General features: G+C 33.3%; 1 protein-coding gene across 17 annotated transcripts in view; it reads left to right on the forward strand.

Annotated features, from left to right (window-relative positions):
- Positions 1–18,195, forward strand: part of bol (boule homolog, RNA binding protein) — a 102,330-nt gene that overhangs the window by 55,052 nt on the left and 29,083 nt on the right. For 13 of the 17 annotated variants that reach the window (XM_067791315.1, XM_067791310.1, XM_067791313.1 and 10 more), the window contains 2 exons: positions 1,190–1,818; positions 8,369–8,522. In XM_067791315.1, coding sequence (XP_067647416.1) covers positions 1,703–1,818; positions 8,369–8,522 — 270 coding nt within the window. In that variant the 5' untranslated portion in view covers positions 1,190–1,702. Of the gene's footprint in view, positions 1–1,189; positions 1,819–8,368; positions 8,523–11,161; positions 11,337–11,404; position 18,195 lie in introns of those variants that run through there. The other 4 variants (XM_067791316.1, XM_067791311.1, XR_010953893.1 and 1 more) reach the window with 3 other exon arrangements.

Genomic DNA, 18,195 nt, shown 5'->3' on the forward strand with positions numbered 1-18,195 from the left:
GTAAGAGCAAGAGTAAAGCTACTAAGAAAAAGTAGGGACAGATTGAATGAAATCGGCAGGGGAAATCAGAGTGCTCAGATTGATATCCAACGTTATTAGTTAAATATTTTCCAATCTTCTAGTTCTCAAGTTGATATCCAGCATCTTTCTCCATTTGTTTTCCAACGTTTGATAAATTTTGAGAAACATATATATGGTTCTCGGGTTGAACTCTTACATCTTTTCAATTATTCGCTTACCTCAGAGAAATTCCGAGTAATTAAGTATTTCTCCTAAACGCTGAAGTTCCAGCACTTCGTAAATTCAAATGCTAAAATGAATAACTTTAATGTATAATGAAGTTTTTATTAAGATGTATCCTAAAGAACACATATTTCATATGTATGAAAAACAACAAATGAAAGTTGAGCAAATTATATTATTGAGAAACAAGTCTGCAATTTATGTAAAAACATTACATTCAATGTATACATGGCGCCATAAATAAAAAAGCATATATACGTACATATGTACATGTTTTTTATTCATTTTCATTAAAATACTGCAGTACTCGAATTTAACATTTAAACCACCTTAATGTAGATAACGCTATGATTCTCAAGCTTAGCCACTGTGGAGAAAGAATTTAAGAATTATTAGAATTATTAGAATTTAAGAAGAATTAAAAGTATGCTTGTCAATTTAAGCTCTTATGTGACTCACGCCTAAATGTTTACTGGGTACAATTCCAAAAATATCGTTGCTAAAAGACGCATTTTGAGCTCGGCATCAATAATTCGAAGGTTGCAACTAAAATTGTAATTCTATCAAGAGATAATTCTAAAAGAGGTTGAGAATTTGTGTGTATTGTTGTATATTCTTTGGAACTCGTAGCCAGTCTTTAATCCACCCAGGGTTATGCTGCGCATAAAAACTGTGTGCCCTACCCCCATTTCGGAACGGACTGACACCATTTTCTGTGTTTTTGTGAATATTGTTTGATAAAACCAACATTTGAACCAAAAAAAATTTTACGTTCCTAAATATTTTTTACTGATTCGAAACCCTAAAACGAAACGTCGACTTTTTCAATTGTACCGCTTTTCACTTCATCCCACAAAAAAAAACAAAAACAATTTTATTGACATACGAAAAAAATATTTTTTTCAATCATTCAACAATTGCTAATTTTTTTATTTGTGTATTTCAGAATACATATTTCTAATTAAAGAAAGATCATCGATCCAAAGGAGAGCATTAATTGAAAAGGAAAAAGGCTGGCTTACTAAACAACCAGAGGATTTTCAAACTCACTCATAGACAACGAAAATTGTAAGAAACAAGCAAATATTACAAAGAGTTTCAAGAGAGAGGAGCTCCAGCAGCAGCCATATTCCTGGCCGGCCCACGTACTTAAAAAAAGGAGCAAAACACGAATAATTAGCAGACTTATTTAATATAACTAAAGCAATTTTTAGAGAATAAATATATATACATATATATAGTTATATAAACCACGAGTGATTATACTGGTTGTCGCACTCTTGATATTTAGTGAGTAATATAAACGAATAAGAAAAACAAAGCGTAAAACAAAAAGCGAAGAAAAACAAAAAACCAACCTACAAATCCAAAGGATTATACATATTTTAACCCAGTGGTAGTTTCTATAAAAACCGTCAAAATTCTTCCCTTTGCAAATTTTAAAATACAACCACAACCCATGCACAAGATGGCAGCACCGACGGGAGCAGCGCCGACGGCCGCAATTGAAGGACCGCTATCCGCGCCAAAATATGGTACGCTTATACCGAACAGAATTTTTGTTGGTGGGATAAGGTAAGAATATATATTGTGTGATAGATGATAAAAAACAATATCCAGTCGGTAACTAGGCTATGCTTAAAAGTCGGTTTCCCATGTGAACTTAAAAATTTAGCTGACGTAAAAATATTGGGAGCGTGTCATTATTCTGTATTACAAAATTCTGTAAATTGCAAAAAAATTCTGCTTCAACAAAATTCTGCTTTTTTAAAATTCTGCTTTCTAAAATTCTGCTTTTTCAAAATTCTTCATGTTTAATTCTGGAAGTGAAAATTCCGGAATCATGGCTTGGCGTAGCCGGTGTTGGATCGGCTAAGGGTTATTTTTTTAAAGTGCGGCCGAAGGCCGCCTACGCAGAAAGGTGTTCTACGCAGAATTACTGTGCATGGCGCACTTTTTCAACATAATTACATAACCTCTTTAACATTGTTAACATTATATTTTAATACAGAATTTTGTAATACAGAATTTTGAAAGCAGAATTTTAGAAAGCAGAATTTTAAAAAAGCAGAATTTTAAAAAGCAGAATTTTGTTTTTAGAATTTTGTACATCAGAATTTCGACACCAACCCAAAAATGTTTTATGCGAACAATATTTCACTATATAGGGCAGATACATATGTATATCTTAAAGTTCGCATGAAAAAACTGACCTTAATGCATTTTTTTTTAAATTTACTACTTTTGCAATCCATTCGTTTTTTTCATAGTCAACTTGATATTTAGATAATTAAGTCTCTTATCTTCTCATAAAACGTCCGAGTTTTAAAAATGGTTAATCCTATAGAAAGAAATGACACATTTTGACGTTTTAAAATTTTTTAGTTTATTCTAGTCATTTCGATAAAAATTAAAGACACTTCCAACTCAAAGTAAATTTCAAAAATTGAATCTAAAAATCCTGCCAATAACACTATGATCGACCGGCAAGAAATCATACTCAGTGTAAAATTTTTTCGTTGAATCTTGCATCGTAATAGTATATGGGAGAGTAATGTTGAACAACAGTTTTTTAGATATGTATACCTTTCAGAGTTTTAAGATCTGGTCAAAAGTAAGTTCGAAAAACTCAGATTAAACCGAATAATTTCCTATTCTTGTTTACTTAAACCTAAAACAATCGCATCATTGGTTTTGAGCATGTCTAAAAATAAGAAAAAAAATTTTTAAAAAGTTAAATCAAAATTTTAAATCAATTTAGAAGAAAAATGTAAAAGCTTTAGGAAAAAGTAAGAGAAAAAAATAAGAAAAAATAAAAAAAAAATTTAAAAGTTAAAACAAAATTTTAAATCAATTTAGAAGAAAAATGTAAAAGCTTTAGGAAAAAGTACGAGAAAACAAGTAAGGAAGGCTAAGTTCAGGTGTAACCGAACATTATGTTGACATAATTTACTTATATACTGTAAAGATATTCAATATTTTGTTAAAATTTGACATATTTTTTTTTTTAAGTGGGTGTGTTCGTCTTCCGATTTTAGTAACTTTTATTTGGCTCACATATAGTAATAGGAGTAACTTTCCTGCCAAATTTTATCATATATATATCATATATATATCTTCAACGACTGCCAAATTACAGCTTGCAAAACTTTTAAATTACCTTTTTTTAAAAGTGGGCGGTGCCACGCCCGTTGTCCAAAATTTGACTAATTTTCTATTCTGCGTCATAAGTTCAAATCACCAACCAAGTTTCATCGCTTTATCAGTCTTTAGTAATGAATTATCGCACTTTTTCGGGTTTTCGAAATTTTCGATATCCAGAAATTGGGCGTGGTTATAGTCCGATTTCGTTCATTTTAAAAGCGATCTGAGACGAGTGCCGAGGAACTTATGTACATACCAAATTTCATTAAGATACCTCAAAATTTACTCAAGTTATCGTGTTTACGGACAGACGGACGGACGGACATGGCTAAATGAATTTCTTTTTTCGCCCAGATAATTTTAATATATAGAATCTGTATCTATCTCGATTAGTTTATGCCGTTACGAGGTACCGTTATGTGAACAAAATTAATATACTCTGTGAGCTCTGCTCAGCTGAGTATAAAGTATAAAAAAAAAATAAATAAGGGGAAACGAAATTTTTTTTAATCTATTCTACTTGATTTATTTTAAGTTAATTTTGTGTCATTATGTTTTGTTTTATTCTATTCAATTGATTCTCCCAACAATGCACACACTCTTCGTTCATTTGCTCAAGTCTGAGTAAATACTCAGTTCGTTTGCATGGGACCTGCTGGCTTTGTAGTGGTGTCGTTTTTAAATTGATATTTTAGCGCTATATCAAACTTCTTTAAAATGGCCTGCACTGCTCCTGTCGATACATATATGTATAATTGTTTATACCTTATATTATACTTTAAACTCCCCATGTCCTTATACCTTAAACGCCATATATCAGAATTGGTTTAATTTGATATATTGTAGAGCATTTATGAAACACATTTTGAGATATGGCTTTCTTCAACAGAGCCTGGAAATAGGGCCCTTTCGAAACACATTAAAGGTAATTCGTTTTTGAAGACCGTTTTTGAGAAATATTTTATACTAGGGCGCTCTTCAAATGATTTGTAATATTGAACGAAATAACTGATGCCAATTGGGTGCACTAAGTAGATCAATTTCCCGCCATGTCTCTTCTACCTTTGTGTAGGTCGCCTCCACCCTCTGTTTCCAAATGCGGGTGCCGATAATACTTTCTCGGCCAGAGTGGCTTTATCCAATTCGCAAAACATCATCTAGCCTGTCCAATGACGAACACAGTAATAACAACACAAAGGTAATTGCTGATCTGTCCCGTCTTCTCATTAATTACCAAAATGTTCATGGTTTACGATCAAAACTTGTTCCATTCTTCCTTAATTCTTTCAACTTTTCTGCTCAAGTTGTAGCTTTTACGGACACCTGGCTAAAGCCTGATAATTACAATTCTGAGGTTTTTTCAAATAAATATGCTGTTTATCGGCGTGATCGCATCTCTAGAGCGGGAGGTGTCCTTATTGCTGTTGAATCTAACCTATCATCTGAGTTGATTTCGCTGGACAATATCTCTCATATGGAATTCATAGCAGTTAGGCTTTCATTCGGTAGCTATAGCGTAATTGTTTGCTGTTCGTATATACCACCTCGTTCGGATAATGATGTTTATGCTAGTCATAGCTCGGCCATCTGCGATTTGCATTCGCAGTTGGGAGATAACGATCGAATTGTTGTTGGTGACTTTAACTTGCCAATAGTTAGTTGGGTTAATATAAGTGATTCAAACTTTTTAACTCCCACTGCTCAACATAAGTTTCTCAATTGCTTGTTAGACTCATCTCTTTTACAGATTAACAATGTTCCAAATAGTGGAAATAAAATGCTGGATTTAGTATTTGTGGATGGCTCGGTGGGTACTGCCCTTACGCAAATACCACCTTTATCCCTTCCAGAAGACCCTCTTCACCCTACCCTAGAGATATCACTTGATATCAGCCTACCCCGTAGGATTCAAGTACAGTCTCGTCCCCGATCTAGACGCTTCTACAAAGCGAATTTCATTATGCTCAATGATCTGTTGGCTTCCCATGATTGATCGGATCTCTATGCTTGCACTGATGTCGATTCGGCTATCTCTATATTTTACAGTACGCTTGATGGCTTCTTTGATACCTGCATTCCTACTCGCTATACCCTATGTTCGAATAAGCCCCCTTGGTTTTCAAGGCAACTTATCGGACTTAATAACATTAAATCTAGGCTTTATAAGAGATTCAAGAAATCTGGAGCATCTGCAGACCTCTCTAAATATCTAATAGCTCGTTCTAAATTTCATCGTCTTAATCAGCTTTGTTATAAAAATTACTTGAGTTGTTGTAAAACCCATTTTTTTAGCAATCCAAAAAAGTTTTACAGTTTCGTAAATTCAAAGCGGAAAACTTCTGGGTATCCTTCCTCATTAACCTTTGGAGGTAAAAAAGCTTGCACTGATGACGTTGCTGAACTATTTTCTGAGTTCTTTAAGTCCACGTATTCATCCAGTGGTTTTCATTCCGGTCAATATCCCTATCGCTTAGATAGCTCGAATTACATTAGGAATCCTGCTATTGATGGTAATATTGTTCTTTAGAGTCTTCAATCTTTGAAGCCCACCTTTTCTCCGGGACCGGACGGTGTTCCTAGTTGCGTGCTTAGGTACTGCACCGAAAACATGTATGAGCCTATTTTAAAATTATTTGAGCTATCTCTGGGATCTGCGTCATTCCCGGCACTTTGGAAACAGTCTTTTATTATACCCCTGAATAAAAAAGGTAGTAGGTCAAAAGTTGAAAACTACAGGGGTATTGCTAAACTTTCAGTCATTCCTAAAGTCTTTGAACAGATTGTTACTAGTCAACTCCAATATCAGTGTTCTAGTATTTTATCTCCATGTCAACACGGTTTTATTCGTCAAAGGTCAACCACTACAAATTTGCTTGTATTCACCTCTATAGTTATGGAAGGATTTTTAGCGAACAAGCAAACGGATGTCATCTACACGGACTTCAGCAAAGCATTTGATACCGTCAACCATGAGTTGCTTATTCATAAGCTTGATTTACTGGGCTTTCCGTTTCACCTATTAATGTGGCTGAAAAGATATCTTTCTAACCGGACCCAAAAAGTCCTGTTCAAGTGCAATCTGTCGGAATCGTTCGGAGTTTCCTCCGGCGTACCCCAGGGAAGTCATCTAGGCCCTTTGCTCTTTGCCCTTTTCATTAATGACTTGCCACAGACAATATTATATTCCCATACTATAATGTATGCGGATGATGTAAAACTTCGCTACACTTACTGTCCTACCGATTTGAATTCCTTGGATCTTCTTCAGGCCGACTTGGACTCGTTCCAATGTTGGTGCACAACAAATTTACTAGCTTTAAATTGCTCTAAATGTAAGCATATGACATTTCACCGAGTGAAGTCAGCATTGAAATCTTATGTAATAGATGGTACGCCTTTGGAACGTATATCTATTGCAAATGATCTAGGTGTCCTTTTTGATCCGAAATTGAATATTAACATGCATATTTCATCTATTGCCAACAAAGCGTTGGGTTTACTTGGATTTGTTAAAAGATGGGCTAAAGAGTTCGACGATCCGTACCTCACTAAGGTTCTTTACACATCGCTGGTTCGTCCAATACTCGAGTATAGCTCATGCGTTTGGTCCCCTGTTTCTCAAAAGTATATATAAAGCGTCTTGAGTCAGTTCAAAAGCAGTTTTTGATATTTGCATTGCGCGACCTTAATTGGGACTCAAGTCTCCACCTTCCTCCATACAGAAGTAGACTTCTTCTTATTAACTTACCCACTCTGGAAAATCGGAGAATATTACTGGGGGTATTGTTCATCCATAAGCTCATTATTGGAGAAATTGATTCTGCGGACCTCCTCAGCCGCTTGTTTTTTGCGGTTCCCCCTAGAGTATCCAGACACTACGTTCCTTTCTATTTACCCCTTTGTCGACGAAACTTTGCTAAAAATAATCCTCTTCTTATCTGGTGCGCGCACTACAATGACTTGTATAGTTGTATCAGTCTTGAATGTACTTTTGCCACTATACGTAATGCAATACTTGCCTATCTAATTTAAGAGATACAATATAATTTAATTTGCCGGCATTTTATTCCTTCCATAAAAGACAGGAACTATCTCGCTTAAGGATGGAGGAACATTTATCAACATGTATCATTAAGAAGGAACAAGACAGTACTGTGTTGATTGGAATCTGGTGCATTCCAACAACGTAAAAACATGCTTTTTCATGAGTCACTGACCGGAATCGTATGCATTCCGGCAGTATAATCTTATGGGTCAGGCATCGAGCTGATTGGAATCCGGTGCATTCCAACAACACAGGTCATGTTACTTTTTTATGCCTTGTGATGGCGTATCCTCATTACACTACTCTTAGCACTGCCGGATTCCCATGACATGCTGATTGGAATCTTGGAGCATTCCAACAGGAAGATTGGAATCCACTGCACTCCGAAATCATGCTGAGCGGAATCTGATGCATTCCGCCTGTATAAGATTTCGGCATAAGTTCTTATTTCTGCTCATATTTCTTATTATTATTATATTCTGAAATTAAAGAGTAATGTTCATTAATATTTCTTTGTTTGTAATATAACATTGTTGAAATCTCGATATATCTTAAATTTTATCTTTTGAGTTGTATATTTATATATCTTATATATCTTATGCAGTCGACCGTAGTTTGTCGTCGACTTTAAATAATAAATAAATAAATAAAATAAAAATGGACAGTGTCCATATATAATTTTCAAAAAAAAAAACAAACTTATTTTCTAATTTATATTGAATTGTATTGAAATTTCCAAAATAACTATTAAATTTGACCATTTATTTAAAATAATTATTTTGCTGTTTTTATTCGAGCATAAAAGTTCCGACTGGATAAATATTTAGTTAAATAAAATTAATACACTTATTAACCAATATTATTCTTCTTGTATGGCTTACTAATAACTTCTTAACTAAAATTTTGTGAAAATGCAATGATAAAAACAAATATCAGCGGTGACACAACGGAGTCGGATTTGTGTCGCGTATTTTCAGCTTACGGCAATGTTAAATCAACTAAAATAATCGTTGATCGTGCTGGCGTTAGCAAGGGTTATGGTTTCGTCACTTTCGAAACAGAACAAGAGGCTCAAAGGCTGCAAACGGATGTAAGTACTTGTTTTGCTTGTATGGCTTTGCTTAGTTATTGGTAAAAAAATGTAATTATAAGAATTAATTTGTATTTATTTATGACACATTTTGACGCTTTTAAATTTTTTAGTTTGTTTTAGTCATTTCGATAAAAAGAAATGAAACACAATTCCAACTCAAAGTAAATTTCAAAAATGTAATCTAAAAATCCTGCCAATAACACTATGATCGACCGGCAAAATTCTTACTCAGTGTAAAATTTTTTCGTTGAATCCATCGTAATAGTATATGGGAAAGTAGTGTCAAATAACAGTTTTTGAGATATTTATACGTTTCAGAGTTTTAAGATCTGGTCAAAAATAAGTTCCAAAAAATCAGATTAAACCGACTAATTTCCTATTTTTGTATACTTAAGCCTAAAAAAATCGAATCATTGGTTTTGAGCATGTCTGAGCGAAAAAGGAAAATAAGTACTATTTTCTAAGTTAAATGGCCCTGAGGATGGCACAACACCAAATCACGTTTCTCTTCAGCCAATTTAACAATGGACGAGAAAAGCTTTTGCTAACTATATCTTCTTGAGTCTGACATGTAGACTTGCAAAAGGGTATGCAGAGGGAGAGAAAAGCGTGGATAGAGATAAATACGTAAAAGAGAGAGACAAAGTCGAAGATGTGTGTATGCGAATATATATATATACATATAAATGTATGTATGACGGGACGAAGATAGAGACGCAATAATTATATGAGAAAGAGATGGAGGAAAAAGATGGACAAGGGGAGAGGAAATAGGAAGTGAAATATAAATACTGCAAAATTGAGAGTGATTTGCAGTTGCTACATGAAGAAGGAGAAAAAGCAATAGGGTCGATATATAGGGAAAGAGGAAAAGTAGAAGGTCGGGAGAATTAATGTAGATATTTACAACGAAGTTAATACGTTGGAAATTTTTAAAATTGTTTCTATATAAGCATGTACATCTGAGAGTTAAAAAATAGCAGCGAAAACTATTTGAAATTTTGTAAGTTATTTTCTTCTTTTCTATTTTTTTTTATTAAAAAGACTTGAATAAACAAAAACTATGTAAACGAATTTTGAAAATTTTTCAAAAAAATTGGAAATTTCGGAGTCACTAAAAGTCTTCCTAGAAATTTTTAAATTTTTACTAAGGTTTTTAGGAAGCATAAAACATTAAATTTTTCTCACTTAGCTTGAAAGAAAATCTGATACAACAATCGAAAAAATATTCATAAGTCAATGCAAGTATTGAAATATTTTCAATTGTACTTTGTCAGACTAACTCCTAATTCCGTTTTCTTGACAAATTGTCAATATTGATAAATAGTCAATAAAAAATCATTGAACTACGTTTTTGTTAAATTGTGTCAAAAAGAAAAGATTTTTAATACCTTCTTGCTCTTTCGCATATTTTCGGCTTTCGTTTCCATAGTTTTCGTTTAGAATTGATTTAATTTTATTTTTATACTAAAGGCAATGAAAAGAAAATTTGGAAGTCACTTTTCCTGCTTTTTTACACGCTCTGTTTCAGAATTTGTTTCAAAAACGCCCATCTCAGAACGCCCTATCTCAGAATTTTTTTTCATAAACATTTCAGCTACTGTCAAAAAGTATTGAATTTAAACTGGTATAGAGCGTTTTTGAAACAAAATCTGAGGACGGGCGTTCTTCAACCGAATTCTGAGATAGTGCGTTTTGAGACAAATTCTGAAATTGGGCGTTTTTGAGATAGTATGTTTACGAAACGGCAGGCGTTGATAGGGTGATATTCTAGTCGAAATAGAACTTAAATTATCATAATACAAAAAATGAATGTTGTTTCGGCAGGGTCTTGAACACAGGACGCTCGGTGTGAAAGGCGAGTCACGCTACCACCACACCACAAGGGCTTGCTGTTTTCATCTGCCAATACTCAATACAACGAGAATTAGCGTTGATCCCAAAATTAGTTTTGGTATCACTCCGAAAGGTGTAATACTGCACAGTTACACCAAACTTTTTCACATTGCACTATAATAGTTCTAAATTTGAATGTACACCAGAATTAGTTTCGATATTACTCCCAAAAGTGCTAACACCGCACTCATTTTTTTGTGTGCATATAAAAATCCCAAACCAATGATTCGGTCGCAAAACTTATGTTAAAAAATAATATTGTTGTTACTTTGATCTACTTCAGACAACGGTTGAAAGCTAACTACTTGAAATTCTTTGATTCGAACTACGAAGTAAGAGCCCTGCATCTGCGAATTTGAAATGATCTTATATTTGTGGAAAACACGTAATATGGGGCCATTTTTTGCGCATACATACCACGGTCGACAACATTTTTTGACCGACGGTTTTTTTTGAACTTAATTTTAAAGATCTCTAAAGAATTTCATAACTCAAAAACCTTACAGTCTCAAAATTTTACACCCGACTTCATAAAAAGTCCGCGCAGGCCAGAATTTAGTTTTTTATTTGAATTTTATTTTTGTTAAATTCCATAATGAAGCACTCACTATAAATGATTTAGGATGTTTTGTAGGGCTTATTATTGTCTTCTTGCGTTAGAACAATTGATATAAAAAATCATTTAACATATTAATTCCGTATTTACTTATTTTATAATTATATACTTTCATCTTATATAGGCATATTCATGATGAAAATACATTTTATAAGGCGGTACAACTTTGCATTTTGATTGTGGTAACCATAATTTGCCCAAATTGTGTGCAAGCGCATTTGTGTCTATTTTGTGCACAGATATAGGTGCAAGGTAAAAAAAAAAAAACAAAAAAATAAAAACAAATACAAATGAAATAATCGTATTAATACAATCTTCTATATAAAATTAAATTGCATTTGAATGCGGCATCCAACTTCGTATGCAGAAAATATTTCGTTGACTTGATGTAGAATGTTACAATAAAAAAACGAAATGCTCCCAAACGAGAGAGATTCAACGTGAGCAAAAAAAAAAAATATCCTCAATATATGAAAATCAAAAAAAAAAGGGACTGATCTGTTGCTGCTGCGGCGATCTTTGGCGATCGTAAAGAAACGGTGCATCGCCTTTGAAGGCATGTTTCACATATTGTGCTTATCGTTTTCAACGTGATTTTTATATCAGTAACAGTAAAAAAGATAAACATAAATAACTGTTATTTATGACAACTATTCTGCTACTTGCACCGCTGTTAAATACGTACTACTTAAAAACGTTATTTAATCTACTGCTTCTACTCTCTGGTGTTCCATGTGCTCTCAGGAAAGAAAAATTTCCAATATTTCAAATAGCTAATTTTGTTCGTTGAGTTTTGTTTTGAAATTGCCTTTTTTTAAATTGAAGAATTCAATGACTGTTTTTCAAGTTAAGCTATTTAAAAATTTAAACCCGATTTGATTAATCACCAACGCTGCAGCAATTTGTTCTCTATTTTTAAACTAAACAAAAAATTAATATCTAATAGTTTTTCAAAGTAAAATTTTTTTAAAACACAATTTATACCTTTATAGTTTGCAAATATATAAAAAAAAAAATTGAAGAACTTTGTTCAACATTTTCACATTATAAAAACAATTTACATGCACCCATAGTAATCCAGCAAGAAAAAAGCTGGTAAAATCAACCGAATTACGGGTAAATTTAATCTTGATTCGGAATTGATCAACAGTCAAATCAACAAAAAAATAAGTAAGGACGGAGCTGTGCCGAAGACTTCATACCTTTCATGAATGGAGCTGTGCAATAATCGTATCCCATTCGTAATATCCGAATAATCGGCTGTATAATATTTGCAAAATAAAGTGAACATATGTATGTACATACTTAAGCGACATTTTCGATAAATATCAAATAAATAAAAGATCGGTAATCCTCACACAAATTTTCACGTTTCTTCTTGCCAACATAGCATAGCTGTGACAATGAATTGGTGAAATTTGAAGCTTCTAGCTGTGAAAATGTGACAAATGTAACGAACATATAGTTGAATAGGATATATACTCTATATACGTCCGATCCCTACGAGTTTTCCATAAAACAATGTATGCCATGAATGCAAGCATTTTGTGAAATTTCAAGCTTCTAGCTGATAAAATGGCGCAGGATTTGCGAAAAGCTTCTTATTTGAACAACCGGTGGAATGGGATATATGCTATATGTACGACCGATCCCTAAGATTTTTCCAGACAACAATATTTGCCATATACCAAAACGTCTGGTGAAATTTGAAGCCTTTTCTGATAAATTGAGAAAAAAACCTTTCTAAAAAATCGTTTGTATGGGAGATATATGCTATAGCAGTTCAACCCGGTGATCTGATCTGATCAAGATATTTAAAAAATTGTGTGAATAGTACTTGGCTAAATCAACTGGAATCGTGATCCTGGCTATTTCGGGTTACTTATTGGGTTAGCTGTGCTCTATAAACTAACAAATATTAATATCATACAAGTGAAAACTCTTAAAATAATAATTTCACGTAAACATTAGAATAACAGTGGCTGTTGATATGACAGAGATTTCAGTGGCACGGCACGATGGTCTTAAGAAGAAAATAGTGAGCGCCGTAAGCGCTTATTATACGTTTGCATAATATTGACAGTTGCTCGCTGTTGAAATCACCAATGAAATCAGTTCTTTCGACAGAAAAATCAGTTAGATTTATTGAGAATCTGTAATTTTTACAGAATATTGTTAACTTGAGTAGTTTCTCTTCTGCTTTTCTTGGCAAAAATCTTGGGTTTATAAACCATGATGCAATCAATTTGACCGAATTTTCGTTAACTCACGAACGGAAATCCGATTTGTTGATTCTACTAGCTTTATTTCTTTCGGTGTATACACCTAAAGCGATTTTACTTACATGCGTAAATTTTTAGCAAATCCTTAGCAGCAATTTTTCTATAGTCAACAATTTTGCAAAGTACTTTGTTTATATGGTCGTCAAACAGTTTAGATAGTGCTTCGTTGTTTTATAATTTGTTTGTGGTTTTATAACTTTTCTAGCAAAAGCAGTTCCAGCTAAATATTAATCCTACAATTGTTGGTGCATATCATTTATTTCGTAAAATTTTTTTGGTTTTCTTTTTTGTGCATTATGCATAACGATTTGTAATTTTTTATTAAATAAATTTGTTTTGTGTTTGATAACATTTCTTTTAATAGAATGGGTAATTCGCAGTCAAATCGTTGCAATTAGAAGTGCACTCTGTCACACATGGTTGAAACTTTTATTCCATCATGCGATAGTTACTGAAAAAAAAAATTTTTTTTTCAAAACAAAGAGAAGTATTTTGTTCGGCAAAATCGAAAAACGTCATTTGATTCGAAAGATGCAAAATAAAATCGATGGCCGGTTCGACATAGAATCACTCATGTCTTTATTAGCCTTCTTTCAATTTATTTTATATTTCACTTTTAGAACTTATAATATGCACTCTATATAAAATAACACAAGCAGGGGTGGCTTCCATATAAGGTATTGAGAGCAAATATGTGCATACAGTGTTGGGTGAAAAAATAATACCAAATGAAATTCATCCCACTTTAAATTTCGGTTTTTTCAACTGTCACTTTATGTAAATTTTACAATACATGCTTTTAACAAATACGTAGGCATATAAAGACAGTTTAGCGCGAATCTTCAACAGCTTAGTCTGATGCAGCTGTGTTAATTACTTTCTACGGGTTGTTGTAGGAGTTGGTGACTATTAGATAATTCTAAATTTTTTATAACCAGCAGGGATGGTTCTGAGAAAAGCATGAAATAATTAAAAATTCCGTAAGAAGCAATAGTGAAAAAAATCTATCTTTTTGTGCCGGGTTTTATGCACGAATAGGGAGAGCTTTAGCTTTTAGTTAGATTGAACTGGCCGATCAGTGATTACCTCACATAGACTGAATGAATCCATAGTGCTAAAAATAGTAAACATTTTTATTTTAAGTAGATTTCAGAATGCTTTGATTTTTTTTTTTTTTTAATATGTAGAGGATATTGATACTGCATTGCATAAGGTGGTCATGAATATAGAGAAAGACCTGGAATATGCTTAGGTGTTTTTCTGGACATTGCCGGGGCAATGTCTCGAAGCGAGCAATCAGTCTCAACTCGATTGAAGTACATCCGTAGCAAGTTCTATGCGTGGCCACAAAATCTGTAAACAGAGGAACGCCTGGGTGTTATCACCAATGCTGTGAAAACTGGTCATCAACCAATTGCTTAGGCGGTATAACAGAACACCAGTCAAACTCATGGCTAATGCAGATGACGTTTCAGTTTTCTGATGGATCAGGTGCTTCGGTATTATTTACTAGAAAATATAAGGTCCCTAATTGAGCTAAGCCTTAGCTTAGAGGGGTAATCCTACAAGAAGCGTGTAGCACAAAATATCTAGGAATTCTACTATTCCATGTGAAAGATCATCAATGATTAGCATAACGGAGCCCTGAAAACTACCCTGACACCAGTATTGCATGCCATTCTTTACATAACACCTGCAGACCTAATGGCCAAAAGTATAGCGCTAGCAACTGCAACAAGGCTTAAGGCCTCAGGGCAATTATCTAACACAATACTTCATCAAGAAGTGTTCTGGAATGCAAATAAGCTTTGGAGAGACCGCTCAGGCCGGACGATACATCTATACGGGGTCTCGGTCAAAAAGGGATAGAAGGTAACGAAAAGGCCGATGAGTTGGCAAAGGAGGATGTAGCACTCGAATCCACGGTAGAAGTCCTAATCCGTTTGAGAAAAACCAAAAGGAAGCAGGAGTTGCATATGATCGTTCAAGCAGAAGCGCGGGGCTGCAAAATTAGTAAGGTCATGTGCAAATCCTACGATGTTAGATATAGAAAGTTGCACAGAAGACTTAAGGCTCAAGTTGGGCACGCTAAATGGACACTGCCTTCTTGCTTCACCTGCTTATAAGTAAATACTCGTCAGTAGCACCGGATGTAGGAATGTGAGCTGCAGGAAGAAACGGTTGAGCACGTTCTGTGTTCGTGTCCTATGCTCGTGAGGTCAAAGCTCCAGCTTCTAGCGGCAGCAGAGTTGCGAGACCTCGAGGCAGCACTTAAGCTAGGTCCTAGAAAACTTCTAGTATTTTCAAAGAGAACGGAGTTATTCTGTAATATAGATCCTGGAATCTTTTTCAGTTTGGTCGTCAAACAAATTCTGGTAACACTAGAGACACATTCAGTCTATGTGAGGTAGGACGGGTCGATTTAAAAATCGCTCATTGCTCTGTGAAAATCGTATTCTAGGGATCAAAATAAGAAACTTTGCCGAAGGAACCATACCTCTAAAACGAACTCTGATGCCCCCCCCCCCTCCCCCTTTGGGTCGAACTTTTGGGTAGGGGCAATTTCAATTCTACCTGCTGTGTCTTATGGTGGCTTAAAAAAGAAAAACAACACAAGCAACTTTACGATCTGCAATTGTGTCACAGTGATACCTTCATTTTTTAAAACGGTTGAATAAAAAACCCACACAACTATGTTTACGACATGCAAATGCATTACAGTGATGCCTTGGTTTTAAAAGGGGGTTGTAAAAACGCTAATTTCTAATGATTTTTTTTAAATTTCTTTTCTATTACTAAGTTAAATTCATTTTTTTATTTACATATGTTCTGACTAAATAAATTTCTAAAGAGAAAAATAAACTCCAAAAAGAAAAAACATAGGCATTTCAAAGTGGGATTTTTCAAAATTTGCCCCTACGACCCAAAGGGGGGGGGGGACATCAGAATTCGTTTTAGAGGTATGGTTCCTTCGGCAAAGTTTCTTATTTTGATCCCTAGAATATGATTTTTTTGCCTCCCCACAAATCGACCCGGCCTAATGTGAGGTCTTAATTGATCCTCAAATTTAACCTACCTTAACCTAGACAAAAGCTATCTATGCACAAAATGTTAAGCGAATCGCTAAATAAATAAGATTTTTTGGGAAGAGGTTCAACCGTAGTCCCGGTCGTGTCTGAACTATATAGATAGGGTGCTTTCGAACCCGAAGCCGATATGGCGTGTTATTCGACTCACCAGGCGTCTGGTTTTATTTAGTTTTTGTGTCTGTGTTTGTTTTGTTTAGTTTTTTTTTTTTTGTTATCACATCTAGTATGTATTAATTAGCAGGAACTGTCTTTTAGTTCTGCAGTGTCTCGTCTCCTTCAGCGTTGTGGTTTTTTCAGCCGCCTAGTAGTGTGCCTTTGAACAGTTTACAGTTTCTTACGCTGTTTTTGTTGTTAATATATTTCTTAATATGTTTTCATAAATTGTTTACGTTTCTTATTTTATTTTAATCAGAGTTGTTAAATTTCAAATACAAACAAATTAGGCTGTTTTTATTAGTAAGTAGTAATCAAAAAATTTTTATTGAAATAATAATTAACCATGATTATTTTTCTTTTTTTTTTATGGAATAATCAGAAATAATAAAAACATGTACTTGTATATATTATTGATTATTACTAATTAATGTCTTTAATGCACTCTAATCATGATTAACAATTAACTGTATTGGCCAACTCCTGATTAATCGGAAAGTGAATTAAAATGATTAAACGAAACTATTTTATGATTAAATAAAAATTTTCAAGTTTTTATTATTGGCATGTTCGATAAATTGATTAATCATATTGACAAACTCGAATTGGAAAGTTAATTACTATGATTAAACGAAACTGATTATTTTATGAAAAAATACAAAGAGACAATTTTACATTAACGTATTGACAAGCTCGTGATTAATAGAAAATTAATTACTATGATCAAATGAAACTTAATATTTTATGATAAAATTAAGAGTCAAATTTTTATTAATTAGCATATTCGATTATTTGATCACTTTGATTAATCGAAACTGATTATTTTATCATAAAATAAAAAGAGTCAAAATTTATTAATTAGCAAATTCGATTAATTATTCTTACTCCGTACTCCTAAAATATTATTACAAAGAACAAACAATGGAATAAATAAACATTATTTAACAACTCTGATTTTTTTGTTATTATTATATGCTACACATGTAAATTTGTATTCAATTCCATTAACCATTAAAAATTACTGTTGTCGGTTTTTTTTTTGGAAATTAATTTATGTTGTACATTTGCCGAGTTTCTTAAGAGTGCGTTCGATTTCTTTTTAATCTTAATTTGAGTTACTGTTACGTTTGGTTTCAAGTTGCAGCCATTGTGCTTGTGCGTTTATTACTGATTCTAATTCAAAATTATGTATATATACACCGCAAAAAATATTGAATATTGTATTTATTGGAAGTTTGTAAACAGCAAAACAACTGAAGTTTTATTTTGTTTGTTACTTGAAAAAATTGGGCCTTTATATTTAAAAAAAAGTCGTATACATATTTTTTAAATTAAAATATTAGTTGTTATATTTTCAATAAAAAGCTTTTAACAGTTAATAAATTAGTGAGCAATTTGTTTTTTTAATTTTTTGTTTTAAAGTCATTGAAATTAAGAAAAAAGAATTGAAACTGTTCCAAGCGTTTGTTTGTTGAAGAAGCTAAAGCATTTTTTCTAAAACGTTTTGTATTGAGCTGCCTTGAAAATTGTTTATCACGTTTTTAGAATTGCAATTTATTTTAATTATTTTCTTCTTCGCTTTTTTCATCTCTTTTGTTTCATTTTGTGCTTACTTTACACAACGTTTTCAATAT

The sequence above is a fragment of the Eurosta solidaginis genome, chromosome 5, assembly GCF_040869045.1.
Source record: "Eurosta solidaginis isolate ZX-2024a chromosome 5, ASM4086904v1, whole genome shotgun sequence".
Classification (NCBI taxonomy): Eukaryota; Metazoa; Arthropoda; class Insecta; order Diptera; family Tephritidae; genus Eurosta; species Eurosta solidaginis.